Genomic DNA, 15584 nt, shown 5'->3' on the forward strand with positions numbered 1-15584 from the left:
TGGGGCATTGAAGGGGATGAGAATTCTAAATTTTTCCACGGTATGCTTAATCGAAAAAGGAGACAAACAGCTATTCGTGGTTTGATGATTGATGGTGTGTGGGTGGATAATTCGGTCAAGGTTAAAAAGGGGTTTCACGATTATTTCCAATCTCTGTTTCAGCAGTACTCTTCGTGGAGACCGGTTACAGATGGTGCTTTTTTTAGTACCTTATCCCAATTGCAGGTTGACTATTTGCAATCTCCTTTCTCTTGTGAGGAGATAAAAAGGGCTGTTTGGGACTGTGGCTCTAACAAAGCCCCTGGCCCTGATGGGTTTACTTTTGGTTTTTTAAAGAGATATTGGGACCTTGTTGCTACTGATGTTGAGGCCTTTGTTCATCATTTTTACCATCATTCTGTTATTCCTAAAGGATGTAATGCCTCGTTCTTCTCTATTATCCCAAAAGTCAGAGATCCGAAGACTCCTAAAGATTTTAGACCCATTAGTCTCATTGGTTGCCAATACAAAATTATTGGCAAACTTCTGACTAATCGTCTGGTGGAGGTCATTCATAGTGTTGTTAGCCTTGAGCAATCTGCTTTTATCAAAGGCAGACAGATTCTGGACGGTCCTTTTCTTCTCAACGAATTAGTTGCTTGGAGCAAGTCTTCCAATAATCCTTTGTTACTCTTTAAGGTTGATTTCGAAAAGGCCTTTGACTCATTATCTTGGGATTACTTACTGGAAATCATGTCCATTATGGGATTCGGAACTATGTGGTGTCGGTGGATTAAGGAACTTTTGTCGACTGCGAGGGCTTCTATGTTGATTAATGGATCCCCGACTAATGAATTTCAAATCCATCGTGGGTTGAGACAGGGTGATCCTCTTTCCCCTTTCTTGTTTATTTTGGCTATGGAGGGTCTTCATATAGCTTTGATGCGGGCTCGGGCTGTGAATGCTCTTAGAGGGGTCTCTATTTCAAACATTGAGATTTCTCATCTTCTGTATGCGGATGATGTTATGTTAGTCTCTCCTTGGAATCCTGAGAACGCTAACTGTCTCCTTCGTATCCTTAGATGCTTCTACTTGGCTTCTGGACTTAAAATCAATTTACTTAAAAGTAAATTGATTGGTGTGGGAATTGATTTTTCTCAAGTTCTTGCGGTGGCAAACAGGATTGGTTGTGCAGCCTCTATGCTTCCTTTTTCTCATCTTGGTATCCCGGTGGGGCAGCCTATGACTCGAAAGTCCTCTTGGGTTCCTATGATTGATAGATTTCGCTCCAAGCTCTCAAACTGGAAGGCTAAGTGCCTCTCGTTTGGAGGTCATCTTACTTTGATAAAGTCTGTCTTGGGCTCGTTAGGGAGCTACTTGATGTCTGTTTTTCTTGCTCTTATTTCGGTTTTGAAGGACCTTGAAGGTATGAGGGCGATATTTTTTTGGGGTGCAGATCGTGATGATCGTCGTATGCATTGGGTTAGATGGGATAGAGCCTTATCCTCCAAGGATGAAGGGGGTTTGGGGATTGGAAGTCTGTTCTCTTTCAATAGAGCTATGGTTTTTCGCTGGTGGTGGAGATTTTATCACTGTCCTGATCTTTTATGGGTTAGAGTGATAAAATCTATTTATGGTTTGGATGGTTCTTGCAGGAATCTGAGATTTCCTATTTTTGCCCAAGGTTCTTGGGGTGGGGTCGTTCGTATGTTCTCCCAATTACGTAAGAAATACATTGATCTTCAATCTTTGTGCCCTATTAGAGTTGGCGATGGTACCCGTACTTCTTTTTGGCATGATGTTGGGAGGGATGATACACCCCTGTCTGCCACATTTCCTAGAATCTATGCGCTGGATTTGCATAGACATGCTTCTATTACAGACAGGTTGTCCAAGGGTTTGGGAGTTAACACTCTTAGACGTGACCCTAGAGGTGGTGCGGAACAGGAGCAATGGGATAACTTTACTTGTCTTTTGCAGGATCTCCAACTCAGTCCGGTCCCAGATAGACTGGGTTGGGCTATTGATGTTTCAGATAACTTTTCAGTTTCTTCGGCTCGAAAATTCTTGGATGGTCTTACGCTTAGCAACGGAGGTCACTCTACTCGCTGGAATAATTGGGTTCCAATTAAGATCAATATTCTTATTTAGAGAATTAGATTGTCTAGTATCCCTACTAGAGAACGTTTATCTCATAGAGGTATCATGGTGGATTCTATTTTTTGCCCTGTTTGTTCTTCTAGAGTGGAGACTGTTGACCATATTTTTGCTGACTGTCCTGATTTGAGTGCTTTATGGTCCCGTATCGCGATCTGGTGGGGTGTCAACTGCCCTTCTCAGTTGACTGTGGATTCTCTTATCAATTGGGCTGACTCAACCATCCGGCCTCTTGGACAGCGCAAAGCTTTTGATGCGATGATCTTAACCGCCTTTTGGTGCATATGGAATTTCAGGAACGGTTTGATTTTTAGAGCGGCTACGTCTAAGAAATCTATGATTTTTGATAATGTTGTTCATAATTCTTTCGTTTGGATTTCCAGTAGATGTAGTAAAACCAAGTTTAGTTGGTCCTCTTGGCTTCATAATCCTCTTTCAGCTACTATTTTGATGTAATTCTCTTTCTAGCTTCTTGCTTGTTTTATAAAATTCCGCCGTTCAAAAAAAAAAAATACTAAAATTTAAGATTTTTGTTTTAATTGAATTATTTAAAAAGGTAATAAAAAAAATAATAATTAATGCATGTCATTGGTTACCATCCGTAGTGTGGTAAGAAAAAATAAAAGTATGATAAAATTGAAATAACCTTGATGTTACCAACAAAAGAGACTCTCCTCTCTCCATTTGTCTAAAAAATTATTGCAATATGTTTAGGCTACAGGTGAAGATTATGTAACTCTTGGTTGTAAAATCGCCTATGTCATCCGCACATCAAAAGTGCGTCAGCACCCACCAGTAGAGACTAGAGAGTGGATCCTTGCGATTTCCACGCCAAGGCTTTACATCAGCTCCCACTCACAATTTTACCAATCATATTATAAGTATATAATAATAATTATAAGTATATAAATAATAAGTAATAACTAACTCGTAGATTAAATATTTAAAGTTCTTATATCAATAAAAATACATTTAATAAAAATCAATATCATTATACTTACAACTTAATATGAATGTAAAACGTAAATTTAACATAAATTAAATGTTTAACTATAATAATAACTAAGTCATAAATTAAATATTTAAAGTTCTTATTTTAATAAAAATACATTTGATGAAAATCAATATCATTATATTACATTTGATGCTCCCCTTTCAAGACGGCGGATGATATTCAAATCTTTTTGTTCAATTGGGTAAAGAATAGATTGAAGTTTAATCTTATCGTAAGGTTTAATTGGTGTATTTCTCTTTTATATGCTTGTAATTTGTAACTCTTTTTTGTGCTAGAGTCTTGCTAGTTTATAATGTATTTGTTGTTCAAAAAAAAGGTAAAATTAACATAATTTTTGTGTTAAGAAAAATATTAAGATTGATTTGACAGATATTTCAAGAAAAAAATATAACTTATATCAAATGTGAAATATTTTCATTAATCATAATAGAAATAGATATTTATGAAGCACAACCAATTTTATCAATGACTTGTGACAATGGTTAACAAACAAATACAAAGATTTGAACTAAGATCTTCTATAAGATCTTCTAAAAGAAGCGTTAACATCTCAATCCTCCTACAATAAGCTTTCAACAATAACAACAAAATAAAGAAAATCGGCCCCCATCTAGTCAACCAATTACCATCTCAATTTTCCAACACACAAAAGCAACTTATCTATAATTCAAGAGTCGATCTTTAACTCATTTTACATACGAACATTTGAGATGGATACTTCAAGAGCAACCTTTATCCAATATCTTTAGACATTGTATATAATTGAGGTAAAACCGTAAAAGAAGTCAGAGTAATAAGTCCAAAAGGTTATAGTGTGATTTGGATTTTGGTGACTCGAATAAGTAATCTGATTCGAAACGGAGTGAAGAAACACGAATGATGACTTCAAAGGGATAAATGTTTAGAGTAAACTACTTGTAATCTTGTATAGTTGTATATGTGCTCGACCCAACAGTTGCTAGATTTTATGATTATAAGTATTTACAATTAGGGATTCCAATATAATCACTTTTGAAAACAATCAAGGGTAATAGAAGAGTTCTTTGGTTTTGTATATGAATGTAGGTCACATCAATCGAACTTTCTTTATTGTGTAACACTTAAAAATAAGTGTAAGCATGGGAAGTGCAAGGGAAACAACAAAAATGCAAAAAGGCATAACTCCCAATCTACACGGAAGTACATAAGGCATGAGCAAAGCACGTAAAGGTCTTGGCGCATGGGTTTGGCTCGACCGTCAGTCCCAAATCTCTTCATTTGTGTCTTCAAATTCCGTATTTTATTTATATTTATTAAGATTTTTGGTTTTATAAATTACTTTTTTTTGTATAATAAACCACATTACATTAGTTAGTCACATGATATTTTAAGAAATAATTACCAATCGACTTTGTTGCTTTCTAATTTTGAAATTTAGATGTATCTGTGAAAATTATAACTCTTTTATATAAAAAGATCATATAGTGTCTTTTTTTTTTTTTTTTTGCGATGAAGAGGTTAAGGATATTAGAATTTCCTTTCTCTTTAACATTTGTAAACATCATGTATTCTCACTTTGTCATGCGTAAGTATGACCGACAAACCTCTAAAAGTCTTTTCAATCCAATGAAAACCCCTACCACCACATTAGGTAATGGTTCATATGTAGTAAATAAAGAGATGATTAAAATTAAACAATAGGTTTGTTTGTCTATAAAGAATATAATGGGACATTCCTCGTGAACTTATTTACATTTAATAACGTTTTGTTCTCTAGTTTAAAAACAATGACGATGAAAAAAAAAAAAAAATGGGTGAAAGAAAAGCGGAGGGAATCCCTCCCGACCGGCTTATATATTGACAGATATTTTCCAAAGAAAAAATGTTTATAACTTTATTTCTCTTTTTTAAAAAAAAAATAATAACACACTACATTTCATTTCTTTCTAAAAAAAGTTAAAAAAACACTTTTTTTATCTTCCTTTCCTTTTAAAACTCAAAAACATTGCATAAGAGAGGTGTTTTTTTTTCTTCAAGAAATGCAATGATATATTATAATAATAAATTACTTTTTATTCACATAATCTTTCATAATACCAATCTTTTAAAAAAAATCAAAACTTCAATCAAAAATACTTTTTATTTTTATAAATAACTAAAATTTATTTTTATTATAGTTCTATATTAAAACTTTAATTAAAAACATTTTTTATTTTCATAAATAAATAAAATTATTTTTTGTTATAGTTATATTCTAAAATTGCATGGTATTTCTTTTTAGTAAACAATTTTTTAATGTTAAATAGTTATTTATTAACTATTACATGACATATATTTTTTAATGAAATGAAATATGATTATATTGTAATTTATTTAACCATGTGTCCTTAGTGAAATGTTGTAATTTAGCTAATAGTATATATTTATTTTATTTAAGTTTATTATTATATGATAACATTTTTTCTTTATCTGGCAAATTAATCTTCTTTAGCTTTTTATATATATAAAGTAGACAAAATATTTGAATAATTTATTTATTTCTTCGAACTAACTAAATATGACAATATATTTTAATAAATCATTTTTTACGTTGTTTAATTCTTTTTTCAAGAATTTATTTCATCTTACAAAATAGATCCTAAAGATTTTTGATTGTCAAAATAAGTTCTAAATATTTTAAATTATTATCCAAAATAATGCTTTTCACACATTTAGTATAAAAGATCATTCATAAGACTCTAAAACAATAGTAATATGAAGTGGCAAAACTTTGGGGCCTTTATGCATAAAACATTCTTATTACTTAAAAAGACAACTAATTTGAGTGAATTGAGATCTCAACCTTTTAGTGAGTGGGGTGACAACAACACCATCATGACTCTTCCCCAACTATAAAGACACTCACATTCTCAATGCCAATATACCATCATAGTAATGTATAAAATCGATGTCGCTTATTAAAATTACATAAATTTTATCATAAAAATGTTGCATCTATTTACAACAATGTATAACAAAATTAAATATGTTTAGCTCATTACATATTGCCTCTGTATAGTGTATGCATGTAGATATTATAACACAAATGAAGTAAAGTATCTCTATCTCCTATGAGAAGTTTCTTGAAAGATCGATCAATAATATTGCATTTACTCAATTACTCTATTTAATTTCACATATTAAAATGAATTTATTTTATTAAATATTATTTTTGGATATATTTTTTTGAATATGATGTGTCTAAAACTAAAATATTATATAATAGACTTTATTAAACATCTAACAAAGATTAGATGAAATTAGTTATTGGTTGTAAAAGATTTTTGATAATAGTATTTTTAAATAAAATTTATATAAACTGATTTGTCAAATTAAAGTCATTAAAACGTCAATAGTTCTAGATGCTGAGAATGATAATTTTAAACACAATATATGCAAGTATCGTGATTCAGTAATGTAATGATAAGAAAAAAAAACAATAATAAAAAGATTATGTGGACCGAAATTAATGTACCAATAACTAATACTAAAATTCCGCTTTTGAAGGTAATGTATCATGCCCAACCAACACCATTAGCCATAACTGTCACTAAAATACTATTTATAATGTAAAAGAATACATCAGGCCACCTTTTATGGAGTGGGATACAACACAATCATATCCACTTTGCTCCCATTGGTTGACTTATCACCATTTGCACACTAAACACAATAACTATGTGAAACTACACCCCGAATATTTTCTCTCATGAACCTACTTTCATTACTTGCATTACTCATTCATTTCTCATCTCATTTTTATGGCCATTGTATCACCAATAACATTCATCTTGGTTCGGAAACTACCCTTGATGTACCCATGTTGTACATTACAGGACTTGTCGAAAAAGCATTTATTCTCGAGACCAGTCAGCATACACCTAACTTTCAGGCAGGGCTTATTGTTGAAGCAACTGAAGACAAGTATGTTTGTTCGTTTGTACTTTTTCTTGGGAACATTAAGGTTTGGAGTTCATCTCATTTATCACGGTTTTTCACCTCTGGGAAATGTATGCTCACTCTCAATAGGGATGGTGACCTACAATTAACTGGCCAAAAGGGTGAGATAGGATGGCGAACCGCAACCTATGGGCAAGGTATAGAGGTAATTCTGGTGTATTTTGTTAATTAAGACCCATAAAAATGGTTTCATTTGTTAAGTGCTTATTATGGAACATGCATTAGGGACTTGTATTGTACAAGTCGCCAATGCATATGGCATACGTCTCATGGTATACTTTTTTTGTGTCGTGAAAGTTTTTGTTAGAACCGTTAATACACACATCTCTAATCTTACTTTTAAATCTACAGACGCATGCATTGAACTTCTCAATGTAGGTAACTTATTTTGTCTTCAACTCTGAAGTAAAATTCATTTGGTATACACCGTTAAAAAACCCATAAAATGAAATAACGAATATTTGTTAATTTGTTATACTTTTAAACATGCATTGGTGACTTATATCGTACAAGTCGCTAATGCATGCATCGAGTTTCTATCTTAGAAATACTCTTTGCATGCTAGAAGTTATTAATGGGTTTCAAGTTATAAATGTAGTTCGTGAAGAGTACTATTCTTCTATGCATATCTAGAATAACAATACACCATATGCCACAATCATCATATATGAAATTCGAGTATAATACATGGTCTCATACATGCATTGCTTACTTGTACCATACAAGTCATTGATGCACTCACTTGATATCTAGAACCCCAACTATATTCATTTTTCACAACATTGGAAATAAAATTTGCTTCAATTTCAGTTACAAAGTTTTTTTTTTTCCCATGTTTTAGAGGCTGCAATTATCAAACACTGGGAATCTTGTTCTTTTGGACGAATTTAACACGATCAAATGGCAAAGCTTTCATTTCCCCACAGATGTAATGCTTTGGGGACAAACATTAGACGTTGGAACAAAGCTAACTTCCTTCCCTACGAATTCAAATTCATTTTATTCATTCGAAATTCATCGTGAAAAACTTGCACTTTACCTAAACTCAGGCAACTTCAAGTACTCATACTGGGAATTCAACCCTACAAAACCCCAAAAAATCTCGTTCATTCGTTTGGCATTAAATGGGTTACAGTTATTCAACGATGACAACCACAAGATCGCTCAAATCCCCTCAAAAAGACTCCAACGTTTAAGGTTTTTAGCCATTGAGAACACAACTGGAAACCTAGGGTTCTACTACTACTCAACCACCACAACAAAATTCGAAGCTTCATTCCAATCCCTAAGAAACAAATGTGATCAACCGAATCTTTGCAAAGCCAATGACATTTGTACCCTTTCGAAGGAATGTTCAAGGTTGGAAATCGAGGGGTTTTCGGGTAACTTTTGTGGGAATAGCAGGGTTGATATGCAGGAGTTACGTAGCGCAATGAGCATCCTGAAAGATGAAAACAAGAAGATGGTTAACATGACGAGGGAAACATGTGCAGGTTCTTGTATGGATGATTGTACATGTGTTGGTGCATTGTTTACAAGTGGGAATAACGAGTGTTATCTATATGAAGAGGTTAGGGGTGTGAAGGAGGTTGATGATGATGAAAAAGTGAGTACTTTCATGGTGAAGGTTTTGAAGAAAGGTAGTAATGGATTGAAGAGATGGGCATTGATTTTGATTGTTGTTAGTGATGGATTGATCCTTTTTATATGTTTGGGAGGATTGTGTTTTTATATGTTACGAAAAAGAAGATAAAATGAAACAAACTTAATTGTATCTTTTAAAGCTTGTGAAAATAATTTAAATGTAATTTTGATCTGAACATGATATTGAATGTTTTGTATTTGTTGTTGGAAAGCAAAAACTGTATTTATGTTCATGAAATACAACAGTATATTGAATATGCCACTATAAAATGTAAATACATTTTGTAAACTTGAATAGGACTCATTGCCATGGCCCAGTGGGCCAGTAATATAATTTGCTATGCGTATATACTATATACCTCACATATATCTAAACTCAGAAGTGTATCATGTCAAATAATCTCAAGTTTCACATGTTTTAGTCTAACTACATTACTACAACATAATGTTGTATTACTTTTATTGCATATTTGAATAATTACGATCTTGGTTTATAACATGTTTTCTTTCATCTCGGTTATAAATACCGACACTACAAAATAACCAGGTTTTTAGAGGAAATAAAATACCTATTTTTCTGCATTATTTATAAATCACAATCATGTTCAACGTTATAGTGCCAACCGGTTATTTTTGTCTTCTTTTAGAGTTAGATGATATAAAACTAAACACTCCGTATTAAGATCGTCCCAACCTTTAACATTACATTAAACTGATAAAATTAATGTAAAATATATAAACATTAAATAATTTTAAACCTATTACATTATATTTTACACAAAAAGTATTTTATATATATATATATATATATATATATATATATATATATATATATATTCCTTTTTATCAAACTTTTATAATTTTATAAAAACAATTTTTATATTTATTAGCTTTTTATAGACTCTAACATATATCCTTTTTTTTACAATAATTTTATACATTATATTGTCAAAGATTCATAACCAAAATTTATTATCGCATTATTACAACACGAATTGCATTATACACTATTAGATACAGTAACACAACTAGATTTATTAAAAAAGCATTATAATCATAAAAAATAAACTAAAATAAATGAGTTTAAAGTTGAAAGACCAATTTTTACCATTGAAACCTTGGTGTTATATTTGTAACCAATATTATCTTTGATGTAAATTTTAGTGTTGGGTAAATTTGATGTAAATTTTGAATCCTAACAATCATTTTCAACCTTTCACTAAAACTCATATTTATACTAAACTTTTATATTAAATTGTTTAAGTCAACACTAAATTGTATAATAAATATAGTATCGTAAGATTACTATATTATTCGTTAACACTAAATTGTATAAAATAAATATCAATGTTTTATAAATAACAAGTTCTATATGCAAAATATTTTTGACTTAAACTTGTTTTAAATCAAACTCATCTTTGACATTGTTATCTTTATTATATAAATGACATTCACATATTCCAACTTCAAGAAAGAGATTCTTGAAGGCAAATAATGTAGTTTATTTGACATATGTAAATATTATTTATATATAAAGGATTCCTAATGATATTTTCACTAAGTAGTTGAGAAAATAAATGAAAATAAATTATTAAGGAACTATACACTATGGTGTATGACTTCCTTTCTAATGAATGTCTAAGATTTATCATAAGATATCAAATCAACTTTATTAACAACTATAGTAGTTATAAATTATGTTTTACATGTTAAAACATATTTGTGAAATCTTTGTTGAAGGTTCCAAAACAAACATTGTTTTATATTACAAGTACATTATGTACGTAGCATAATTAATAAACTAAACTCCGAGAGTATAGTTTCAACTTGATTGTGCTCCGTTGGTTACTCTTCTGTAAATATCTCCAAACTATTTACAAATATTAGATTAACATTTAAGTACCAAGTACCTGAGTGTTATATGAAAAGTATGAGTTCTATCTAATAGATACCTGAAATACTAGTCTCTTCCAGACTTTCTTTCCAGATAAGAGGAGCAGATCCTCTTCCAGTGTCCAGTTTCTTCATAAAAGAAACAAGATCCATCCATGTGGGCCTTATTGGATTTCTTGGGCTTAAAGGTGTTCAATCCATAAAACATGGGCCTCTCAGATCACTTAAGGTGATTCTTTTGGGCCTTGAACTATTCGTGGTTTAATGTTAGAAACATCTTTGGCATCACGTTGATGCCTTTACTAAGTATCATGTTCAGGCTTATTGCTCAAAGCAAATAGTTTAGGACTAGGACCTTTAAGAGTATACAATTTCATATCTCTCACAAGATTGTCTCTTAAGATATGAACTCATTCATTGAATTTGTATCTAGTGAATGTTATTGTTTCATTAAGTCATTAAAGAAAAATGACAATTCATGGTAATGATAATAGATTATCATACTACAAAATTTTAACAAAATTCATTTAGTATTTTCAATATTTAAACTCTTTAATAATTAATACCCTTTTAGTTTCCAAAAACATTAATTATCACAGTCTAGGATCCAAGTTGCAAAACAAATAAATGGTTAGGTATCATTTATCCCATCCATTTGAATTCAACCTGGTAGATATCAATTATTAATTATATCTTACTATCTAATTCCTAGATTTATGGGATCGCTAATAACAAATTTAATTAGACATGTTTAATCCCATCTATGCCTCGAAATTCTCTTGCTTAGGTATACTTTATCACAAAAGATTTTCAATCAAATCGTCCAATTTGAAAAACATGTGTAATCGACCTATAACTTGGTTATAGAAATCGCGAATATACCCCGACCATCTAAAGATAACACTAAGCGGTTAGTTATCCTTTATCCCACTAGTGCATACAAGAAATGTGCGAGTGCTCTTCAAAACGGATTGCATAGATTTGAGGTTTGTAAAAAAGGTCTTTTATATGTTTTATAATTCTAATTTTAAAAAACATATGATATCATGGTTACTACATGCATATAGAAAAACCATGATACCAAATTTCAAAAGAAAATCACTTTTAAAGGTTCTGTATAAAAGCTAGTTTTTATATAATTTAACGTGATTCATTTTTAATAATCGGTATTAAACCTTTTATATCTTTAATAAAACTTTCACTTGTTACTTACATATTTGGAGTTTGTACAAGTTATAAAAATCACCATTTTAAAACTTATAATTGAGTATTTCAAAATTTGACATTATTAACATTTTTATAAAATTAGATTTTATTTTAAGACAATAACTTGTTACATCTTATATCCATATTATAAATTTTGAAAACCAAACTCCATGTGATGTTTATTTTGTCCAAAAATTATTTTAGCATGTGAAAAACTAATTTATCAACCACACATAATAATTGCATTAAATAAATAACACAAACATGCATAAAATTATATGTGTATAAACATATAATTTTTATGGCCAAGTGAAGATCATGGGATTTGGAGCTTAGTCGAGTACGCAGGGCGTACTCACCAAGTACGCTAGGCATAAAGGGTTAAATGATCGCGAGTCCCTTTTTAGTTCGCCAAACGTACTAAGGGGTACGTTGGGCGTACTCCCTTCAGCATCAAACCCTAATTTTGGGGTTTTACCCCTATATAAGCAACATTATATCCTTCCTCTGGACATTTTAGGACAACCTCCATCCCCTTTAGCCTATATTGAAACCCTAGAGTGCCGTGAGTGAGTTTTGGAGCTTGGAAGAGTGTTTGTGGTGGTTTGTGTTAAAGAATAAGGAGCTTGAAGACTCATTCTTTGGAAGAGGGCTTTGAGATCCAACTTTATCATCTTCTTTTGGTGGCTTGTGAGGTATAAAGTTCAAACCTTGCCATTTCATCTCATAGATTTGCTATTTGGTATGTTTTTGGTCATTTAGGGTCTCCTTGGTTGGTGATTGGGTGTTAAGGCCGTTTTTGGAGCTTAGCTTTATGGATGTGGACATATTAAGGATTCCTTATGCATAAAGGTACCAACTTTATGGTGGTTTTGGTCTCATGCAAGTATTAAGACATTTATTAAGCTCATTTGAGCTCTAGTGTCCCATTTAGCCATGCATGCACATAAAGTTGGCAACTTTATGTGATTAGCCACCTTGGGGAAGTCAGATATGAGTTTTGATCGAAGTCTTATTGGATTAAGAGTTGAATTGGGAAAATTGGCCAAGCTGGTGAGTACGCGGGGCATACAAGCATGTACATTGTGCGTACAAGCCTTTTAACTCGTACGTTTCGCGTACTCAGCAGGTTGGATTTCTTTTGGGCTTAAGTGGGCTTGGTTGTCTTGGGCCATTTTGGGCCATCAGAATTCATGGGTTGGGCTGTTGAGATTTTGTTGGACTTTTAGGGTAAAGGCCCATGAAAGGGATTGGTCCTAATTTGGTAAATTGGGCCATATTTGGGCCTTAGATGCTTATTATGGGTTTTGGGATTTTGGACATTTGGATTGGGCCAAGTTGGTGGAAGGGTGAAAAGGTCTTTTACCCTAATTTGGACTCTTTGTGTGAGTCAGGATCTAGTTATTAATGGGTTGTCATTTTGATATTTGATAGCGCGTGGATTTTAGCGGATTTGCAGTTAGATTTTTATCCGTGGGTTTCACCTGTCTGAGGTGAGTCTCCTCATTGTACTATGGGTCGAAGGCACCAATGTCGACCCATTGGCTTATATATTATGGAAAGACTATGGGGTGGCCCTTGGCATTTGTATGAAACACTCGAAGGTGGCTCCTGGCAAATCAGTATGCAAATAAGTAAATAGTTAGTGGTAGATTGTATACTAGTTGTCTTTGTGATGCTTGCATGGAAGAACATGAGGTGACTCCTGGAACTTGTCTGTATGACCCAGAGTTTTGGCCCTCGTTCTGGCAGGGAAAGACCATGATACGACTTGTGGTATAATGGTAAGACTATGGTTGGCACATAGCACCTCCTATTGCATGTTTGATATGTATGATATGTATGAATCGTATCTTATGTATGGTATGTGGTATTTTGGGGAACTCACTAAGCTTTGTCCTTACAGTTGTTGTTTATGGTTTCAGGTACTTCTGGCTCAAAAGGGAAGGGTCCGCCTTAATCGCAGCGCATACACCCACGTTTTCTACAACTTAGTGATTTTGAGATTGTACTCTGATAACTATTCTTCTATGTTATACTTTTAAATGTTTAAGTAAAAGATAATTGGTGTTTTAATTGTATCAAAAATGAAATTTTTACCTTGATATTTTGGGATGTTACACATTAAAACCAAACTCCTTGTGGTCATTTTATGTTTAAAATATTATCTAGCATTTTAAAATCTAATTTTATACATATGCATAATATAACATAAAAATAAGCATCACAAAACATATAACATATAACAATAAACAAGTGATATTTTGTGAGCCATCACAAAAATGTCAGGTCCAGTCCTAGGGGACATAAATGGATCAAAAATATTATGATGTCTTCATGCTTTTTCAACACCTTGTAGCAAGTTCATGAAAAATAATTTTATAAAGTTTATAAAATTTTAATAAAATTAAGTGCATGAAGTTTTGATTTTTAAAATGGTCACCATCTTCATTCTTGTTACATTTTTATAAAAATAAACTATTCTAACTGATTGATTACTTACAAAAACAAAAATAAAATGAAAACTATCTATTTAATTATTGCATGCCATATGAATAAATATATATTACAACAAGTTTAACAAATCAACACAAATAACATCACAAATAGTCTATGACTAGTTTATACACATCATATACACACACACACACATATATATATATATATATATATACACACACACATACATACATACATACATAAAAAATATGTAAAACAACATTTTGTTTTTATAAAACAACTTTTATGACTAAAAGGATGCATGTAAACTTTTAGTACTAAAAAAATAACAATCATAAATATTTAAAGGTTGTCTTAGAAAATATTGATGATATTTTCCTATAAAAGAAAATCATCCATGTTTTTCTAAAACAAATATTATACCAAATAATCTAATAATCTAACCAAGCTTACAAAAATGGTTCTGATACAAATTGTTGGGTTTTATTCGAAATTCTACTCTAATAAATAAAAGTTATTTTTGCCAAATGTCATATTTTATTGAGTTTGACACATGTCATTTTCTAGGATATTTTGAATTTTTTTTTCCACTTGTTATTTTCTTGTGTTTTTCATTTTCTTAAATTTAAAATCCACTTTTTAGTTATGTAAAGTAGACCATTCTATTAAATTTCATAATAAATGATCATTTTTTCTCTTTTCTCTTTCAAATCTCTTAAAATTAAATCTTAAATCACTATATTACATCATTTTTTAAAATGTCAATATTTTTTTTATTAATATATATTGAATTGCTTACTTTATTCATTATATTCTTTGTATTAATCTAAAAGAATTTCTTAAAAAAATACGTATTTTTACAACTTTATATTCAACTTTTATTTTTACTAAACCCGTATACTATACGGGTCTTACACCTAGTAATACAATTAACTATGAGTTTATCAACAAAAACATTAAAATTTGAAGAACATTAAAACCATTTTATACCCACAGATGATCATTTTGCAAGACATGGAAATATTAAATCAACCATAGAAAAGAAAAGAACCACAACCTTTGAAGTCTTTGAATATCATGAGAGATTGGAAGTTGATGAAATGATGCAAAAGACTCAAATTAGAGGTTCTCTACAAGTATCCACTAAGAAAAGTTAAACCACCAAAAGATGTTAGTCTTCACTTGTATTAAACACTTATTAAGCCTTAATGATCTTATACCAAATAAGCCTTAAAGGAGAAACAACTTAGAA

The 15584-nt window shown here is 31.3% G+C and overlaps 1 protein-coding gene across 3 annotated transcripts; it reads left to right on the plus strand.

The window, feature by feature from the left end:
* Nucleotides 1-6794: 6794 nt before the first annotated feature.
* On the plus strand, nucleotides 6795-8951 carry LOC145135851 (D-mannose binding lectin protein with Apple-like carbohydrate-binding domain-containing protein). Of its 3 annotated transcripts, none has more exons than XM_079070055.1 (3): nucleotides 6795-7093; nucleotides 7199-7274; nucleotides 7971-8951. In XM_079070055.1, the coding sequence occupies exons 1-3, from the start codon at nucleotides 6879-6881 to the stop codon at nucleotides 8880-8882; spliced, it is 1203 nt and encodes a 400-aa protein (XP_078926181.1). In that variant the 5' UTR covers nucleotides 6795-6878; the 3' UTR covers nucleotides 8883-8951. The 3 variants fall into 3 exon arrangements, with proteins under 3 accessions (XP_078926181.1, XP_078926182.1, XP_078926180.1); XM_079070056.1 differs by having other exon boundaries at nucleotides 7199-7266; XM_079070054.1 differs by having other exon boundaries at nucleotides 6795-7274.
* The last annotated feature ends 6633 nt before the right edge of the window (nucleotides 8952-15584 follow it).

The sequence above is a fragment of the Lactuca virosa genome, chromosome 9, assembly GCF_052849685.1.
Source record: "Lactuca virosa cultivar CGN04683 chromosome 9, Lactuca_virosa_CGN04683_v6, whole genome shotgun sequence".
Classification (NCBI taxonomy): Eukaryota; Viridiplantae; Streptophyta; class Magnoliopsida; order Asterales; family Asteraceae; genus Lactuca; species Lactuca virosa.

Coding starts and splice junctions, on each gene's coding strand:
- LOC145135851 (XM_079070054.1), top strand. CDS start 6,879: ATGAACCTACTTTCATTACTTGCATTACTCATTCATTTCTCATCTCAT. Junction 7,275..7,970: donor CCTATGGGCAAGGTATAGAG/GTAATTCTGGTG, acceptor CCCATGTTTTAG/AGGCTGCAATTATCAAACAC.